General features: G+C 42.4%; 1 protein-coding gene across 1 annotated transcript in view; it reads left to right on the forward strand.

Annotated features, from left to right (window-relative positions):
* Nucleotides 1-11,686, forward strand: part of SPMIP7 (sperm microtubule inner protein 7) — a 56,506-nt gene extending 44,820 nt beyond the window's left edge. Inside the window, exons 8-9 of the mRNA XM_007528151.2 lie at nt 4,254-4,361; nt 11,450-11,686. Coding sequence (XP_007528213.1) covers nt 4,254-4,361; nt 11,450-11,573 — 232 coding nt within the window. The 3' untranslated portion in view covers nt 11,574-11,686. The remainder of the gene's footprint in view (nt 1-4,253; nt 4,362-11,449) is intronic.
* Nucleotides 11,687-20,160: the final 8,474 nt, after the last annotated feature.

The raw sequence follows: 20,160 nt of genomic DNA on the forward strand, positions 1-20,160 counted from the left end.
AAACACTCTCAGCCCCAGCCTAGGTCCTCCTCCACCAAGACCTGAAAGCCCCAGCACCTCTTGGAGTCCTTTACTTTGGTGCAGTACACGAGGCTCTTGCTTCTATCCGTGTTTCTTACTGGAGGTCCTTTGAACAAATAACTTCTCTTCAAGTTCATTTGAACACTTTAGAATCTTTGATGACTTTGTTTCTTCCATCTGAAAAAATAATATGACCTACCAGCAGCAGATCTTTAAAACGTACCCCAGCAACTATTTCTTCCTGGTATAAGAATTACATGTTTTACTGAAGATGGAAAATCATGCCCTTATATTGTTCCTGCTAAAAGGTTAAAATGGAATCAATTTAGAAGCATCATGGGGGAGGATTTTCAAATGTTTGGTAATTTATTGGACAACTGAATTCATTTCTCAAGCCTAAGCAGCTTATCTCTAATTGTCTTCTAGTTCATGGCTTATTGTTATTGGATATGATCTACTGTAACATAATATCATTATTACGGTGTAGTATACAATACCATTTAACATCAATAACTTGTATGACACCAGGCATGTGTGGCTATGATGATGTTTTATAGCCAGTCTTTTCTTGACTGACAAATTGCTTGCGTCAGTCCTCGACTTAGGCTAGGACTTCAGAAGCATTTTAAACCTGCAGGTGTTGCAAGAGCAGTGGAAAAAACCTCTCACAGAGGAAGGGGATTTCTTTTGTAACATGCATGAAAGCTTTAATGAATGTTTGAAGAGGGGGAGAGACATACGCATGAATAATCTTGCCCCACTTTCTGTTCCATCTCTTACATACAGCTCTACTTCTTAAAACCATTCCAAGAAATTTGCAGTGCACCCCTTAGAACTGAATAACACCAATACGTTCACCCAAGCCCCACCAAGAAATATATGAAAACAGAGCTCTGAAACAGACTTCCTGCCTGTAGTGTGCACTAGAATTATCTGAGTGAGCTTTTTGAAAGCCCTAACCCTCAAATTACACCTGTCAGTAATAAACTCAGAACATCTGAGGCTGGGAGTCAGGTGTTATTAACTTTTCAGGACCCCCACTCCTCCAGTGCATTTCCAACATGCAGTGATGTTTGGACATCTCTGTCTTGACATCTTGCAGCTTTCTGTGCTGAATAAATTTCACCTTCACCACTTGCTAGGCTTCTCTTTGTAAAGTGTTTATTTCACTAAAATCCTGCATTTCAGCTATAACAAATGATTGCTGACTAGTACAAGAGACTTGCTACCTGTCTTCATGTCTCTTAAGCTCTTTATTATTCTTTTGAGTGTACACTAAGAAGTTGGTGGTGATCTATCTATGCTACAGTTGGCTGAGTTGAGATTTCACAGTGGGTTGGAGGTGGAGTCAGGCCTGAAATGCAAGGGGTGGGGGGAAGAGGCTGGCTCCCAGTAAAGTAGATATTCCCCTGCCATTCAGCTGCCTTTAATTTTCTAGTTCCACAAGATTTACTAACTTAACCCTGGTAGCCCTTCTATTTCTCTTGATTAAGAAGCCTAGGGTATTCTCAATTTCATTTCTTTCAAGACAACAGTCCTTATCTGTGGAACCATGGAAAGATGCTGGCACTCCCGTGGAGTGGATCCAGCCAGAAGATAAGTCACCAACCCTCCCTTTCTGGCTCTAAGGGGCCCAGAGATCAGAAAAGAGGCATCAGGGAGTATTCTGGTACAAACACTCATTTATTTGAAGGTGGGTTTGGGTTTATATAGAAAGTTAAACAAAGAACAAAATAAGTCAGAAATTACAGGTTTCTTAAAGGTCAGCTTGCTCCTATGGTAGGGGGCTGGTATGACAAGAGTTGATGAGATACATAAAGATCAAAACAATTATCCCCACCTGCAGGGGGGAAAGCTTCACGAGTGGTGAAGCAGGGCTGCAGGTGTCTCTCCCTATCTTCTCTTAATTTCTCTCTGTGTCTATCTATTAAATAAAAATTTTTTAAAAAGAAAAAAAAGATTTAGTCAATTAGTCTCCTGATGCAGGTAATTTAATTATCCAAAGACATTTGAGAGAAGCATAGGGGTTAAACCAGTAAGGTGAGATAGGGAAAGAAAAACAAGGCTTGATGTAAATTAAGGCCATCAAAGGACACAAGGAAGTAAGACTTGGGATCTTTTCACTGTCTGGTGTTAGGGGTATGTGATAGGATGTGTTCTCCTTTGTGATCAAAAGGTGAAGTGGATGTGTGAACTTGGAGTGAGTGAACCTTAAAGCAGGCAACCATTTGGCCTGTCAGAGGGGGAACTAAGTGTGAGAGGCCTGTAGGATTTCTGTGAGCTTGAGAGGCTAACAAGGAGAAACTGAGTCTGGGAAACTTTTCCCTCTTGGCTCATCTCTATAAGGAGAGAGGCTAACAAGTGTGGTGTCTTTCCAGACCTCCATCCAAGGATGGGGGGAGCTTCCCTAAGCTCTACCAAGCTTTCACATAGTCCCACAGAAAGATACACTTGGAGGGGGGGTAAGTAAGGCAAAATAGCTTATTAGTCCACTGCTGAAATAGAATTATTTCTCTGATTTTCTGCTATCATCATCCATGAGTTCATGGAAGCACACCAGTATGTTTCATTATGAGTCGCTGCCTTTTGTTCCACCAGACACTTTCACAAATTCTCACTCCACTCTCACTATGTCTTTGAGACACTACCCCCCTCTTCATAGGTGAGGCAGTGAGTCTCTGAGATATTCTCTCAGCTGACCAGGTTTGGCAGCCTAGGAGCCGAGTCATGGAGTCCAGACTGAGTCTTACTGTGGTGTACACTCCACTCTTCTCCTTTGTCAACTTTGATTCCTGACACTGAGATGGAACAACTTCCTTTAAATACCATTTTTGAGGCGATCAGGCATGTTTGGTGTTACCTGGACTTAAGTGAGTGCCATGTTTAAAAATTATTCCTGACTAAACGATTCCTGAAGAAGGTTTGATTTGCCTCATCGGATGTGTGGGAGGGACATAACAATCACAAGGTCTGCAAAGAAACCTCTCTTTTACCCTCAATGGGTGTTTGATCCTTGCTACCATTCTACATTTTTGTCTGTGCAGGAAATTAGAATAAGGACCCAAGCCAAAGGGATGTCATGTTTTTTAAAGAAGGGGCCCAAGGATGGGAAGGACAAGACATGGAGGGAGTAGAAGTCAGACTTCCATGCTGGGGACATGAAGGTGGTGCTGGTGCTTCTCTTTCTCCCTGTAAGACTGGTTTCAGGAAGATGGTGTGTGATTAGAGTGAACCTCATGATTTGCATTTAGTGTGCTCTTACACCCTGAAACATGGCTTAAATCACATCTTTTTCCATAGCTCCTTGTGGTTGAGAAGATTATCTTTGCAGCACTCAGATCTAAACTCAGGCAGGATAGGGAGTTTACCCTCTCTGCAGTGGTGGCAAGCATAGTAGCTGTTGTTCACACTACTCTTGACTAGTCACTGAAATATTCCTTTTGAATTTCTTTTATGGAGAGGCTTCCCTACCCTGCGACTCTAAAGAGGCTTTCCCTCATGCCTGAGCTCCTTTTCTTTCCACTTTCACTGGTAGTCAAGAGACAGGGGGAGCTGAGTGGGTGGAATGAAAACAAATCTATCCTTGTTTATATTGTAAAACTTTAAAAAAGCGTGTAAAATCAGTAATAAAGTGCATTGACGGTGGCCAGGAAATAATTTTATTTAAGAACACAATTCCAGGTTGTGGGTCAGCATAAAACTTCTGCAGAAGACTTTCAGGCCTGAAGTTCTGAAGACACAAGCTCAATTCCCAGAACCACCATAAACCAGAGCAGAGATGTTCACTGGTAAAAAGAAAAGAAACAGAAAGAAAGAAAACCACACAGTTGTATGTCTTGTAATATTTGAATAAGCATCAGAATTCTCTGTGGAACTGCCAAGTGCTATAAATAACTGTTCTCTAAAGAATGTGGGCTGGCTTTCATTAGGAAACCTCTCAGTAGTGTATCTCACAAATAAAAATACATGCAAATACAAAGGGTAGGGAAACATAGACTTGAGCTAAGCCCCTTCTGAAGAGGAGAGATGTTATCAGCACACTTGCATCAGCATGCCCCTGCCTGCTCCCTTTCCTGTTTGGCAGCTCCAGCTCCAGATATGACATTGTACAGTACTCTCCTTTATATTTTTATATTTGAGGGGTATGGGTGACCACCACTATTTCATAAATTACTCCAACCACTTTCTCTCTTTTTCTTTTTTCTTCCCATTCTTTTCACTTTTTATTCTAGTGCTGCAAATATTCCAGGATACACAGGCAAGGTTCATTTCACAGCCACCCACCCAGCAAATTCTGCTATTCCATCCACGTCCCCATCGCCAGATTCTGAAGTGTGCCAGTAAGTATGAGTCCTGTTCCTCAGTGTGGCTCAGATACTTGGGGTGTGAGAGAAGGAGACCTTAAGTGTGGCTGATTTTTTAGAAACCAATTAAACACTAGAGTAAACTGACAGTGAAAAAATAATGTGGCATCACATCCAAAAGGACAAAACAGTTTGTGTACTCACTGATGTTGCTAATAGGACACTATTTAAAGCATATTGGGTGAGTGTCTTTGCCTTGACAACTCAAAGACCTTGAACACATATGACCCCTATGTATCATCATCATAAGAACACCTGTACTGCTTGACTGCATGGAACACACTTACATGAGGCACTTCAGTGAGTGGTCGACCAGGTACCTCTTTCTTCACCAAAGGCAAAGTTTTGATGGAAGTCACACAGACATTTTATTATTATTATTTTTTATAAAAAGGAAACACTGACAAAACCATAGGACAAGAGGGGTACAACTCCACAAATTCCCAACACCAGAACTCTGTATCCCATCCCCTCCCCTGATGGCCTTCCTATTCTTTATTCCTCTGGGAGTATGGACCCAAGGTCATTGTGGGATGCAGAAGGTGGAAGATCTGGCTTCTGCAATTGCTTCCCCGCTGAACATGGCCATTGACAAGTTGATCCATACTCCCAGCCTGCCTCAATCTTTCTCTAGTGGGGCGGGGTTCTGGGGGAATCAGAGCTCCAGGACACATTGGTGGACTTGTCAGTCCAGGGAGTTTGGCATCATGTTAGCATCTGGAACCTGGTGGCTGAAAAGAGAGTTAAGATATAAAGCCAAATAAATTGTTGACTAATCATGAACCTAAAGGCTACAATAGTGCAGGTGAAAAGTTGGGAGGTCTCCATTTTGTAGATAGCTAGTAGGCATATTTTATTTATATTCCAAAGGGCCCAGGTACCCAACAACAGATGAGTGGCTAAGAAAGCTGTGATATATATACACAATGGAATACTACACAGCTATTAAGAACAATGGACCCACCTTCTCTGACCCATCTTGGATGGAGCCAGAAGGAATTATGTTAAGTGAGTTAAGTCAGAAAGATAAAGACAAGTATGGGATGATTCTACTCATAAACAGAATTTGAGAAAGAAGAACAGAAAGGGAAACTCAAAGTAGGATTTGACTGAATTTGAAGTAGGGCACCAAAGTAAAAACCCTGGGTTGAGGGTGATGATGTATGTTTGTCTTCATGGGGAGGGGGGTGTAAGGGGGAGGATGGGATGGTACACAGTTTGTTGGTGGTGGGAATGGTGTTTCTGTACACTTATTAATTTTTAGTCATATAAATCACTATCTAATTAATATGAGAGGGGAAAATTGAATGTCTCAAACTTTTTAATGCACAGAACACACATACATTTCAAGCACTGTCTTCCAGATTGGAAACAGGGGTCACCAGAGAGGAGGTTATTGGAGACTTCATTATTTGAGATAGTCTTGCTCACTATATCTAGAATTTGAAAAGCATTTGATGGAACTTCAAGCCTTGAAAATTAGAGGACACCATATTTTGAAAATGTACCTGCAGAGTTTACCAGGTCTACGTCTAGGCTGACCCAGAGAAAATATATCACCTATCCTGTCAGATTGGTGGGAAGGGTTGGTCCCTCCACCCTCTGCAAAGGATGCATTTATCCTAGATGCTGTCCTCTTGGTAATGAATACATGCATATAGAGAATATTTATTGAGTGTGCATTCTGGGCCTGGGCCTGGCCATATTTAAAACATAGCTGCACACATTATCCAGAAAATATTCTGGCTCTTGGAGACACATTCCTATGTGAAAGACAGAAAATGAATCAGTGCATAAGTAGCTGCATAAGGAGATTGATTAAAGAAAGTGATGTGTGCTATGAAGAAGAAAAGGCAAGGCAGGGAGGCCAGGTGGTGGCACACCTGTTTGAGTGCACCTGTTACCATATGCAAGAATCTGGGTTCAAGCCCTCAGGCCTTGACTGCAGTGGAGGAAGTTTCACAAGTGGTGAAGCAGATCTGCAGACGTCTCTATTTCTCTCTCCCATACCTCTCCCTCCCCTCTTAACTTCTCTTTGTCTTATCAAAAACTAATAAATATATTTTCAAAAAAAAAGAACAGAGAAAGCAGGATGATTCAGCAGACAGTACTAGAGAAAGGACCAATTCAATTGGCAATCAGGATAAATTTTTCTAGAGGTGACCTTCAGGGAGAATCCAAGCTCCTGCCCTAATGAAATTTCTATTTTAAATTAATTAATTTCTATTACATATTTAACTTGAAAGAGAGAACAAGAACACCAGAGCATCAGTCTGTCACATGCAACACTGAGAATTGAGCTGAGGATCTCATGCTGGACGCTTTAACAACTAATCCACCACATCACCTCCCAGGATGCCCACTTTTTAAAAACTTTATTTTAGGGGAGTTGGGTAGTAGTGCAGTGGGTTAAGCACATGTGGCGCAAAGTGCAAGGACTGGCGTAAGGATCCCGGTTCAAGCCCCCAGCTCCCCACCTGCAGAGGAGTTGCTTCACAAGCAGTGAAACAGGTCTTCAGGTGTTTATCTTTCTCTCCCCCTCTCTGTCTTCCCCTCCTCTCTCCATTTTTCTCTGTCCTATCCAACAATGACATCAATAACAACAACAATAATAATTACAACAATAAAACAACAAGGGCAACAAAAGGGAATAAATAAATAAATAAATATTTTTAAAAACCTTTATTTTTATAGGCCAGAGGGCCAATGAAAAGGAAGGTGGTTGAAGAGGGAAATACAGAGAGACAGAGAGATATTTTCAGGTAGGAAATGATATTACTCAAAGGACTGGTACTGTCACATACATTGGCTCAATCTTTGAGATACACAAGGCATTCTAAGAACTAGTGGTAAAAATACAGTTAATAGCTGAGGTGACCAAAGCATCCATAGCTCACAGAGAACTTTCTAGAGACATAAAAGAAAACTTCACATTTCTATATGTAACCTAGCTGTCCCCATTATTTTTCAGAGAACTCCTTCTACCTCCATGGAAAATGCCTCCACTATTAACACCGCTATTGTTGCTCTTAACTCCTATGGCTATTATTACTATCACTGCTGCAATAGCAGTCATTACTGTTACTGATACTATTGATGACTTTTATCCAAAATCTCACTAAAATTCAACTCGCTAGAGGCTGGGTGGTGGTGCATCTGGATCAGCACATTATAGTGCTCAAGGACCCAGGCTCAAGCCCTCAGTCCCCACCTGCAGGAGAGGGAAGAGCTTCATGAGTGGTGAAATGGCCCAGCAGGTCTCGGTCTCTGGTCTCTCTCTCTCTCTCTCTTTCTCTCTCTCTCTCAATGTTTATTTATAAAAAGGAAAAAAAAAAAACATAGGATAAGAAGAGTACGACTCCACACAATTCCTACCATCCGAACTCTGTATCCCATCCCCTCCCCTGATAGCTTTCTTATTCTTTATCCCTCTGGGAGCATGGACCAAGGGACATGATGGGGTGCAGAAGATGGAAGGTCTGGCTTCTGTACTTGCTTCCCCCACTGAACATGTGCATTGATAGGTCGATCCATACTCCCAGCCTGTCTCTCTCTTTCCCTAGTGGAGCAGGGCTCTGGAGAAGCAGGGCACCAGTACACATTGGTGGGGTCATCTGCCCAGGCTACTCCAGCTGGCATCACAGTACCATCTGGAACCTGGTGTCTAAAATAAGAGTTAACATATAAAGCCAAGTAAATTATTGACTGATCATGAACCTAAAGGCTGGAATAGTGCAGGTGAAGATTTGGGGGTCTGTATTTTGTAGATAGTAGGCCTATTTTGGTTATATTCCAAAGGGCCCATGACTATAGTAGTGTTTTTTGTTTGTTTGTTTGTTTGCTTGCTTTGTTTTGTTTTCCTGAGCCTAACATCTGATATGCAGGTAGAGCCATGTCTGGAGAGATGATGTCATGCCTGGAAAAAGGACCGGAAAGCTGGATCAGGGAAGAGAGTAGCTCCCAAATATAGGAAAGGTGTATAAATATTGTTGACTGTAAACCCCATCAATTTGATCTGATCTAGGGCCCATCTCTCTCTCTATCCCTCCGCTCCTCTTAATTTCTGTCTCTATCTGAAATAAATTGTATATATATATATTTAAATTCAGTTATTTGATGACTCCTGCTCCAACCCACACATGGCACAAACAGCTGTGACCTGCTCTCCCCATGGAGGGACTGCAAAGCTTCTGGGGCTGTCTTCTCATGGGTTCTTATTCTCAGAGTGCCAATGGGCTTTGGAAACACAGATGGTAGCAGTGGCCTCAGTGTCACCCACAGTGAAATATCAATTCATGCTGGGCCAGATGTCCAAACCTCACTCCCAACATTCAATACTGCCTACAGCTCCTGATGGCAGGGACTCTGAAGGAAGCTATAGTTGACTCTTTTGTTAAAACTTTCCACTGAAACTGGGAGACTCCATTTTTCTTTGATGCATATCTTGAGAACTTAGTAAATGGCTTCCTCTTGATTGGTTCTATTTGAATTGATGTGTTTTTATTATTTATGACTACTTCTGGGAGGGGGCAGCTATGCATGGGTTGGTCCTGGTCATGCCTGAGCATCAGACTCTGCACCCCACTGAGCATACCCTCCCTCCTTATTCAGAGTGTGTGCTTTTTCTGTGGGGGCTGAATCAAACTCTCCTGAACCTGGGTCCCTCCCCTTCTCCAGACCCCTCTCAACAAATGGGGGTACCTTTCTGTCATTGGGCCTTCATACTGCTCCAGTGGACCCCTCTACACAACCCTCTTCCATCTTACAGTCTCTCTCTCTACCTCTCCTATGTTCTTCCTCAAAACACAAGTTTCTTCTTTAAGAGTTCATTTCTCACTCTGGCCCTCTTCCAACCCTTCTCCTCCTGCTTGATCAAAAGAAACTTGGCCTTCGGGATTAGGGTCTTCCTAGTCAGCCTTGGCCCCTTCTCAGTCAACATCTGGTTTCTCCCCCCCACTTCCTTTCTGTTGTCAACTACCACTGTTCTTCCTGCTAGCCCTCCAGTCTCATTCTTGCCTCATGCATGTGGTAAACTGATACCACCAGACAGAAGAAATGTTCTTACATGCCTGATAGTAGAGAGAAGTGATCGCTGAGATCTCTCCATGTTTAGGGAGAGTATGAATGTATATTAGCAGGAGTTCTTTGTGATGAACTGTCTGCTATGGTGATTTGGGAGTGAGTTGTTTAGGCTTTGGGTGTCAATTCCAGGGGTAGATAGCATAATGGTTATGCAAAGAGACTCTCATGCCTGAGACTCTAAAATCCCAAGTTGAATCCCCCACACCACCATAAACCAGAACTAAGCAGTGCTCTGGTAAAACAAACAAGCTAACAAAAACAAGCCATGTGGTCCCCGCAATACATTTGGAGTGAGACATACTGAGTCTCAGTGCACTTTAGGGTTGATATTGAAATAGACTGTTGAAAAGCAAGAAAAGAGACTATCAGAAGAGATTTGAAGTGGGGGGGGTGGGTAGTGGAGGCATTGAGTCAAGAGGGGCTGTGTGAATCTCCATGTATGTAAGGATCTGCCTGCACAGGTATTTCTGTCTACTTCTCTTTCCACCCCTCGTCGTCCAGTGCTCTAATGAATTCCCTCTTACAGAAAGAAAACCTTTGGAAACAAAACCTTGACAGGAACTCGAGTTCTCTCTTCTTCTTCTTCTTCTCCTTCTTCTTCTTCTTCTTCTTCTTCTTCTTCTTCTTCTTCTTCTTCTTCTTCTTCTTCTTCTTCTTCTTCATCTTCTTCTAGCGTTTGCCCTTCTTCCGTAGCCAGTTAACAGTGTCAGGTTGAGCCTGATGTAAAGTTTTGAGACCTCCTTTAAATCTGGAGAGGTGGCAGTCGTTGACTATGTGGGTCATAGTCTGTCTATCTTCCATTCTCCCGAACAGAAAACCAAGTGTTCACTGCATGATTATCACAACTTGAAAGCAAAGTCATTTTAGATTGAGTTAATGTGCACTGACTTATGTCACACAGGACCAGCATGATCTATGTCTGTGTGTGACTCAAGTTCACAGCATATTCGAGCAAAGTCGCTCCAGGTGGCTGTAAAGTTAGCAGGATGGGAAGGCTCTTTGCTCCTGATAGGCTGCCTCAGGGCACACACAGGGGGTGGGGAGTACCATTTATATGATTCTCACAGTGATTCCCTTTAAGTCTCAATAAAAATTGAAAGGTGATTGTTCTGCTGGACAAATGACACATGAGGTTAAGAACATCACATCAGAGGCTGGGATGATAACATAATCATTACTCAAAAGACTCTCATGCCAGTGGCTTTGAGGTCCCAGATTCAGTCCCCAGCACCACCATTAGCCAGAGCTGAGCAGTGATCTGATCTCTCTCTATTTATATATCTCTCTTATTTGAAAATAGACAAACATTTGATAACAAACAAACATCACAGGAGACTTGTTATCTTAATCCCATGGACAGCATGAGATCATGCTCAGTCTTGCTCTAGCTCCTCCCAGCCTGCCCCATTTCTCTGGCCCTGTGCCAAATCTCTCTCCAAACACTGTGTACTCCCATCTTTCTGTCTCTCCCACATCCCTCTTTCTGCACTGCCCTGTCTTCATCATTATCTCTCTAGCTCTTCCCTGATATAGACGCCTGAGGGATGTGACCCAGTCATGCACAGATTGTGTCAGGTGACTAGTGGATGATTTGGCTGCCTGTCTCTAGGCTCACCTCCTTTTGCCTTTCCTGCCTTCTAGGCACAGAGTAGATTTTCATTCAATGAAGCCAATAGAAATCCAATGTCTATAAAGTAATAGTTGGGATACTATAAAAATAAAATAAATAAAAGAAAGGAAAAAAGAAAGAGGGAAAGAAACAAAGAAAGGAAGAAATAAAGAAGAAAAGAAAGGAAGAAGACAACACATGCAAGGACTACTCATACCCCATCTTGCCCCTTCTCTATCGCTTCTCTCTCTCCACCTTTATCTCTCTATTGTACTTGCTAATCTGTTGTACATGTGTTGGGAAATATGTGAAGTCTTGTTTATCTATACTGATGTGTCATCATTTCCCTTTTTTCCTCTCTACTCTGCTATAGCATCTTACGAAAAGAAATGAAGGTCGACCTCTTCCGTCACCAGGCACCACTGTCTCGAATGGTCACAACTGTAAAGCCCTGCAATCCCTTTAATAAGAAGGAAAAGGAAACTGTAGACTTCTGAAAGAGGCCAACCCCTCACATGAGAATGCTAACCTCAGCCTTGGGGAAGGTGTTTTGGACCATCCAATGGGGGAGGGATTAAAGAAATAAGCATCTTCCAGCCTGTGTGTAGAAGTGGAGTGATGTCTAGTACTCTTTCTTACCTGTGGCAACATCCTGAATCCCAGCCTCAGTCACTCACCTGAGCTGATCGTGAAGTGTTGCCAATCTAAGATGGTAGCCAAGACTGTCCTCAAGTCACAGCAAGAGTGCTTTTATTTTGGAAGATTGTTCTTTGCAGGTGGAATGCCAGGTTTGTAGGTACATGTCTCAACTGAGTTAATGGGGGTAGGTGGCGGTGGGGATTATATCTGTAGAGCATAGATCACAGATTCCATGGTCAGATATTGTCTAATCCAAACCTACAGGCTATCAGTGGGAAAGCTGAGTGAAAGAAACAAGGTGGTATTCTTTTTGTCACATGGCAGCATTTATAATAATGGACAACAAGCCCTCCCTTGCTGTCTCTAGTGTTTCTCACTCACTGAAAGAATCAGTCTCCAGGTGCCATGAGTGTCAACAGGCAGGGGAGACCACATATGTCTAGCTTAAGGTCATTGAGTGGTTTGACTAACCCTTGGCCATATACAATACCAGCTTGCAGCTTCACAGGTGGTGACCTGTGAAGTGATTCCCCTGCAGGTCGGGACCTGGGGGCTTGAACCAGGGTCTCAAACGGGGATCCTTGTGCTGGTCCTTGCACTTTGTGCCACCTGCACTTACCCCGCTGCACTACCGCCTGACTCCCCAATATGGTTGTTTTTATCCTCTACCTTACGATACACTGACCCATGGCAGAGCTGTGAGCACAGCCACAGCTGCTGCTACAAGGACACTGGCTTCCATTACAGTGTTCCTGGACCACATCTGGGAAAGAGAGGGCAGCTCTCCACTTGCAGCAGAACTAGATGATTTCTTCCCCGTGAAGATAAAATGCAAATCATGCAGATCTGGAACAGTAAGGTCAACATAGAAATTCCAGTTTTTCTAGCCCTTTGAGTCTAAATTGGATTCAGTGGGTTTCTAGATAAAATCACAAAAACTAAGGAAGATCACTTCAAAGGTACTCATCTGCTCTTTCAAGCTCTGTTTCTGCTTTTGGATTGTTCTGGCATCAACACCTCTTTGGATTTGCCACATCCCTTTTGCTCCCAAAGTACACTCTCCCCTTTAGCCTCTGGCTTTCAGATTGATCTAGTCCAGCTGATAACCTGAACACAGGGAGCCTCTGTAGTTTGAAATGTTTGTTGCAGCAAAATAGTATATTATCATGTAATATGAAAATATCACACAGTACAAAAATATGAAAAATCTGATAGCCAACAAAGAACAGAAAAGAATGTCTAGAAACAGACACAATAACCATCTCCAATGTTTAAAAACAGAGTAGGCTTTCTAAGTAGAAGATACTGAGAACTATTTGGGAACAAATTAGTAAGAGGGTCCTGCTCTTTCATGAGGCAAAAATAAAGGCTCCTGGAACACAACCTGAAGTGGAGAGTATATCACCTTAGGTGATTTAGAGAGTCAGGGTCCTTAGTGAAGCATTTTACCAGAGAGGTAAACTGATGTCAAAAGTTATGAAATAAAAAAATAATAACTTTGTATAACATAAAACAATACCAGAGGAGGCCAGTCCTTAGCGCACCGGGTTAAGCGCAAATAGTGCAAAATGCAAGGACTGGCTCAAGGATCCGGTTTCAGCCCCTTGTTTGCCACATGCAGGGCGATCAGGATTGCTTCACAAGCAGTGAAGCAGGTCTGCAGGTGTCTCTTTCTATCCCACTCTCTTGTCTCCCTCTACCCCTCAATTTCTCAAAATGGCTGTCAGGAGCAGTGGATTTGTAGCACAGAGCCCAGCAATAACCCTGGAGGCAAAAGCAAAACAAACAAACAACAACAACAATAAAACAATGCCAGCATGAAAGTTTGAGACAACCTTGCTATTTGGCATACTAAAGATTAGTATCCTAATTATGGAAGCATCCCATGAAGATGGGGGCTGGGGAAATGGAGATAACACCAGTGAAAACAGACATGTAATATCAATAGCTTCAAAAGGTGAGAAAGAGATGTAGCTGATTGGCAGAATAGTCACACCCCTGTGCTAGTAATGACCACAAGAGTTCATTTTTTTTACCTAGGGATCAGTGCAGGTGAAGAAAATGCGTATCTGTATTATTTGCTAATGGGAGGTGATGTCGGCAACACTTTTCCAGAAGGTATTTGGAAAAAGGTTCCAAGAGCTGGGGACTGGGTAGTGGTGCCCTGGTATAGTGTAAACATTACCATGCTGTAAAATGTGGGTTCAAGCCCCTGATCCCTACCTGCAGGGAGGAAGCTTTACAAGCAGTGGAGCAGTGCTGCAAGTGTCTCTTTTTTTCTCTAATTTTCTCTCCATTTCTCTCTTTGTTAGAAATAAAAAAGGAGTGGGGATGGCCACCAGGAGTGCTAGGGTCATCATGCAGGTACTGAGCTACAGCAATAACTCTGGTAGAAACAAAAAGGAATAAATGGGGCCGGGCTATGGTGCACCTGGTAAAGCACACACAGTACCTGTACAAAGACCCAGGTTCAAGTCTCTGCTCCCCACTCAAGCAGGGACACTTTACAAATGGTAAAGCAAATCTAAAGGTGTCTCTCTTTTTTTCTCCCTCTGTATCCCCCCCCCCAATTTCTCTTTGTCCTGTTGAAAAAAAAATAGAGGAGAAAAACAAAATGGGTGGCAGGAGCCATGAGTTAGTAAAGCCAGAACAGAGCCTGAGCAATAACCCTAGAGGAATGAAAAAAAAAAAGGAAAAGAAGTAAGAAACGGAGAAAGAAAGGAAGGAGGGAAGGAAGGATGAAAGAAAACAAAAAGGTTTTAAGAGCTTTTCTAGATGGCATTGTTTTGACTTAACAGGGTTTTTTTTTTCAAGCAAAAAAAAAAAAAAAGGAAGAAAAACAAATGCACATTATTCACAGTAGCCAAAGATTGGAAACAGCCTACATACATGTCCATCACCAAATGACTGGTTAAAGAAGTTATTGGGTATATATTCCGTGGAATACTACTCTGTAATAAAAAAAGATGTAATTGTGTCTGGGATATAATGGATGAAACTAGAGGTGATTATATTTAGTGAAATAAGTAAAGAGATGAAAGACAACTACCAGATATTTCCACCCATATATGGAATCTAGAGATATCAATCACATGAACTTGCCCAACAAAACTGAAGCAAGCAAACTGTAAGACTTGTGAGAACTTTGATGGTCATCTTTGGGATATGGGAGGGTGAGGATACAGAATTGTGGTGGTGGGAGTGGTGTGGAACTATACATTACAATCTTACAGTCTTGCAGCCTACTATTAATAACAAATTTAAAATAAAAAGAAATGCACAAATGAGAATATTTGTGTGTATAAAGAAGTCAAAGTGGCAGCATTTTAACTGAGAAATTAGAAACAAACCCAATGCCAGTTAAAGCAAATTTGATGAATCACTTATTAGTCTGTGAATATACTGAAATAAAAGAAAAGCATTGAGGAGACAATGGAGCTCTTTATTTAACATCATTGAGGATTATGATGTAGTGATTGGTAAGCTTTTCACAAAATATTTTGCAGTAATGTTCATTTAGTTATCTTATTTTAACTTTAAATGTGAATATACACAGAATAATGGGATGTGTAAATTTTATACTAAAAAATGTCCCTCCTGAGGTGTTGGTGTCTGAGTAACAGAACAATATAAGTTACCCATCTTTTTTCCCTAAGATCTGATGGTTTAGAATATATGTATTAGTTTATATTACATAGTTACCCAAAGTGGAAAATGCTGAAATGCAGTGTCTTCCATTCCCACGCGCCTGCCAGAATTAAAAAAAAAAAAAAAAAAAACATGAATTTGGAGACTTTCATAAACTTATCTAGGGTTCCACATTCAAATTCAAGATTCTAAAAGCCTCTGAGTCACTCTGGTATGTATCAAAGTCTGAGAACCACTGATTCTGGTAGTTTATATACCTGTGCTCCCCTTTTCCAGTGAGTTCAGATGGTTTTGTTTCTGTTGAATCTTGTAGTATCTGGAGATACTGGAGACTCTTTGGGGAAACTAATAGGTGACAGACAAAACACATTTCATGTGTTTCCTACTCATATTTCATGCATAAAATGGGTGCTGGCTGGAAGGAAAAAAAATCCCAATCTGAAATTGCTTAGTGAAAAGCATCCCAACTGTCCTAATATCAAGGAAACTCCAATGTGGATGTTCTAGCCAGGAGTCAGCACAGAAGGAGAAATAACCCATACCAAGAACCACCTAGTCACCAAGGATTGTCTTCTAATAATAAGAATGTTCCATGTGTCACACTTAGCCTCAAACATGCTGGATTATCTCAATCTCTGGAAAGCACAAAGTTCTGTCCTGCAATCAACTGCTGAATGTAAAAAAGCAATGAAAGGAAATGTACAACAGTTATCAAATAAGGAAATGGTAGGTCTCTCTGCAAAATATATTTTCAGGACTGATTTTAAAAATATTTGCTTCAAAAGTTATGACTTTTTTTGACATTCTCATAGAACATTTGAAAAGCATGAGGCATTTCAACTAGAAGCTTGGGTTTTGGAATCAACCCAGATGGGATTCAAGTCTCAGTTCCCACTGAGAGGCAAACTGCTCCCCTGCTGTGAGTCACAGTGTCTCTTAGAGAACTAACTGTTGCATAAGAAACATACAGGGCTGGTTTACTTTACAAGGGAAACATAGAAACAGGACTATGGATTGACCTGCCAATGACCATGTCTGGAGGAGAAGCAATTACAGAAGCCAGAACTCCCATCTTCTGCACCCCCAAAAGAATTTTGCTCCATACTCCTAGAGGGGAGCATGATAGGGGAAGATGACCAGAGGGCTCTGTAACCCCATTCCAGCAGGGCCCAAAGCATTTGCCACCATCACTGAAAGGGAAATGAATCTGGAAAACACCAAAAGAAGCCAGGCACTGTTTTTCTTATCTGAGAGAGAAAAGGAAAAAAGGAAGGACACTTGGAAATAGTAGCAGGTGTAGGTGGGACTCAGAAAAAAAATGGGCAGGACCAGAGGGGAAGAAATAAGCAATATAGACATAGTCAACCCATACCTGTGACCTTGGGAGAACTATAGTTTCCAATGGAGGGAATGGGGAGAGAGAACTCTGGTGGTGGGAATGGTGTGGAATTATACCTCTATTATCTTGTAAATTATATTAAATCACTAATAAAATATATATACAGGGATTACAACATCATTCACCTAGATAGTTTGCTTTGCATTGTGTGTGATTCAGGTTTAAGCCCAGCCTCCACTTCAATGGAGAAAGTTTCAGTGCTGTAATGATGCCCATTTAAAAATTTTTTTTTGTTGTCACCAGGGTTATCACTGGGGCTCAGTACCAGCACTACAAATCCACGGCTCCTGATGACCATTTATTCCTATTTTTATTCTATTAGACAGCAGATAAATTGATAGGGACAGGGAGATAAAGGGGGAAAGAGAAAGATAGACACCTGCAGATCTGCTCATGAAACATCCTTCCTTTAGGTGGGGAACAGTGCCTCAAACCTGGATCCTTGCACATGGTGATCTGTGAGCTTAACTGAGTGCCCCACTGCCTAGCCCCCAATGCTATGATGTCTTTCCTCCTCTCTGTTTTTATTACTCCCTTCTTATATATCTGGAAAAATCAGCCAGAATAGTGAGGCCCTGATCATGACAACATAAATATATTTACATTAATATATGTACTGCAGTGGTAATAAAGTATAAGTAGGAATCTTGTTCTCTGAAATAATATATGGAGGCCATCTATACTGCCTGATGCATATTTGCCCCATCATTAAACAGAGACTTAAGGAGTCTGTGGGATTGTGTGCAAAATTTACTGCTAACATAAGGGGTCCACAAGACCATTTAAAAGCCTATGTTCTAGGAGTTGCAAAGAAAGGCAAAATGCATCCCTTTTCAACACAAACACACAAATCCAGTCCCTAGAATAGTTCCTGTTTCTACTCATCTTCAAAAAATGTCACTGCAAATTTTAAAATTTTAAAACATACTATTGTAAAGTAAGCATCCACACACGTCCTTAGGGGAGAATTCAATAGAGTTATGATCTTGCGCGAAAAGCCAAGCACTTTGGTCCAAGGGCCAGTGTTCTCAAGTCTTCTCTGGGTGACCCAGTATGGAAATAAATCCTTAGATACTCTACCTAAGTGGTAGTCCTTCTGTCAGGATTTGATTTGCTGCACCCCTATTGTGGAAGCCTTCCCACTGCATCCAGATCAGTGTAGATTTCTCCCACACCCCTGGAAGTTGATGTTGAGAGGAGGCTCTTAACTGCTGATTGACACGTGCACCAGAAGAGGGCAGATTCCTGGCTGGGCTTGACAGTCACCTCAAGTGGGTTTCCAGGGCAAGCCCTGCTGCTTATACTTCACAAACACTAAATGAAAGCAACTTTACTTCCTTGCACTTGAGCTTTAGAAACACAGTCTTGAAGCATAGGTACACACAAACTTTCTAGCATTTGGCCTGGAAGACTTTTTGTGTGTTTTCTGTGGACAGAGTCAACAAATTCAAGCTAGAAGAGACCTGGGACCCGACTGTGGTTCACCTGGTAGAGTGCACATGTTGTCATGAGAGAAGATCTCAACTTGGGAAAGTTTCAAATTGGTGGAGCAGTGCTTCAGGAGGTCTCTGTATCTTTCCTCTCATCCCACTCCCCCCCCCCTTTGTCTTTATCATATGAGAAAGAAAAAAAGTGGCCACCAGAAGCAGTGGAATAGTACAGGCACTGAGCCTCAGCGACTACTATGGTGGTCAAAAATACAAAAAGAAGAAAAGAAAAGAAAAGATGAAAAAGAAAGAAAGGAAGGAAGGGAGGGAGGGAGGAAGGAAGGAAGGGAGGAGAGAAAGAAGTAGAAGAGATCCAGTAAGAAGCTGTGAAGGGGCAAAGGAGGGTGGGTACTGGAGGTTGGAGGGTTCTGGGCAGGGGAGCCCAGGAACTCCACATTGAGGCTGAGGCTCTTATGTGAGTGGGGAGGATGTGGCCTGCTCTGGCTACCTATGAGCTCCAGACCTGTCTTGGATTATGTGTTGCCAAAGCAAAAGGTGAAGGATAAGCAATCCAATGGACTGTGAGGGGAAAAACCAGAACACTGACTGGGATCCTTATGCAGGTCCTTTTGCTTAGCACCATGTGTGCTTAGCCCGCTGCACTACTACCCGTAGGCCTGGACTCTCTTTCTAAGGCAAAGTTAAGAACTCTTTCCCCCTTTGCTGGCAGTGAGGGTGGGGTGGGGCTCCCACTCAGCTGTCAGGGGTTCACGTTCACCTCACATTGATCTCGACATTTGCAGGGAAGACATAATGGCAGAAAGCAGTGGGGTGCAAGACTCCTCACCTCCAGCCAGAAGAGATTCATGGCTGCAAATCCACCCAGGTCTTGAGAGCAAGTCTTTTCCCAGGTGCACTGACCTCTTTCCTGTTGGGGAGTCACTGCTGGTCCATGCACTCTGCCAGCAAGATGGCTTCTTCCACTTACAGATTTTGTCACCCAGAAACAGTCTCAGTGTGTGGTCCTTGAAAGCGTCAAACTGCCTATGATCTAAGTGGAACTTAAATGTATATGAGGAACTAGAGCATGTCAAATAATGGATCTGAATTCCTGGATGAATGTGAAAGCTATTGGGATACACACTGCTCCTGACCTTCCATTCAAGTCCTTGCAGGTCTTCCAAACTTTCTCTTTCCTTCATCAAACCAGGATCAGCAACATCCATTCCAGGTTATCGCTTTTGTTATTTCAGAGATGATGTCGCAGCTGCCATCGGTAAAGGTCACGGAGATATTAATATACATCCAAAACAAGGGGGCTGGAGCCTCAGCTTTCAGCATAAGTTAAAGTGTGATGATGCAAATTGCAGAAAACCAGTGGCCTGTATCTCTCCTGGAATTATTCAGTAATGAATTTGCTGTTGAAAAGTAAAAGGACCTCACTGGAGACAGCCTAATACACAAGCCAGTGAAATAAACAGAGAGAAGGGACTTCCTGAGGCAGTGTGAGAAAGAAGGAAGGTTAGTGCCCATTGGCCCTAGAAGGGGCACAGGTGGCCTTGGAAGATCAAAGTAAACTCCTGTCCTGAAGAAGTTTGTTAGGCAGAGTTGGGGTGGAGGGGGAGAGAGGTAGACAGTGGCACACTCCATTAAGTGCATATATCTCTATGTACAATGACCTAGGTTCGAGCTCCCCTTTCCACCTACAGGGGGAACACTTTATGAGCTGTGAAGCAGGTCTGTGTCTATCTTTCTCTCCCCTCTTTTACCTCCCCTGCCCTCTCAACTTCTTTCTGTTCTGTAAATAAAAATAGAAAAGAAAAAAATGGGGGAAATGGTCACCAGGAAGGGTGGATTCATAGTGCTGGCACCAAGCCCTAGTAATACCCTGGTGGCAAAAAAAAAAAAAAAAGTTGGCCAAGGCAGCAAGTAGAGGGTGAGGACTGCCTTGCAGGACGTTTCCTGGATGTG

The sequence above is a fragment of the Erinaceus europaeus genome, chromosome 14, assembly GCF_950295315.1.
Source record: "Erinaceus europaeus chromosome 14, mEriEur2.1, whole genome shotgun sequence".
Taxonomy (NCBI): Eukaryota; Metazoa; Chordata; class Mammalia; order Eulipotyphla; family Erinaceidae; genus Erinaceus; species Erinaceus europaeus.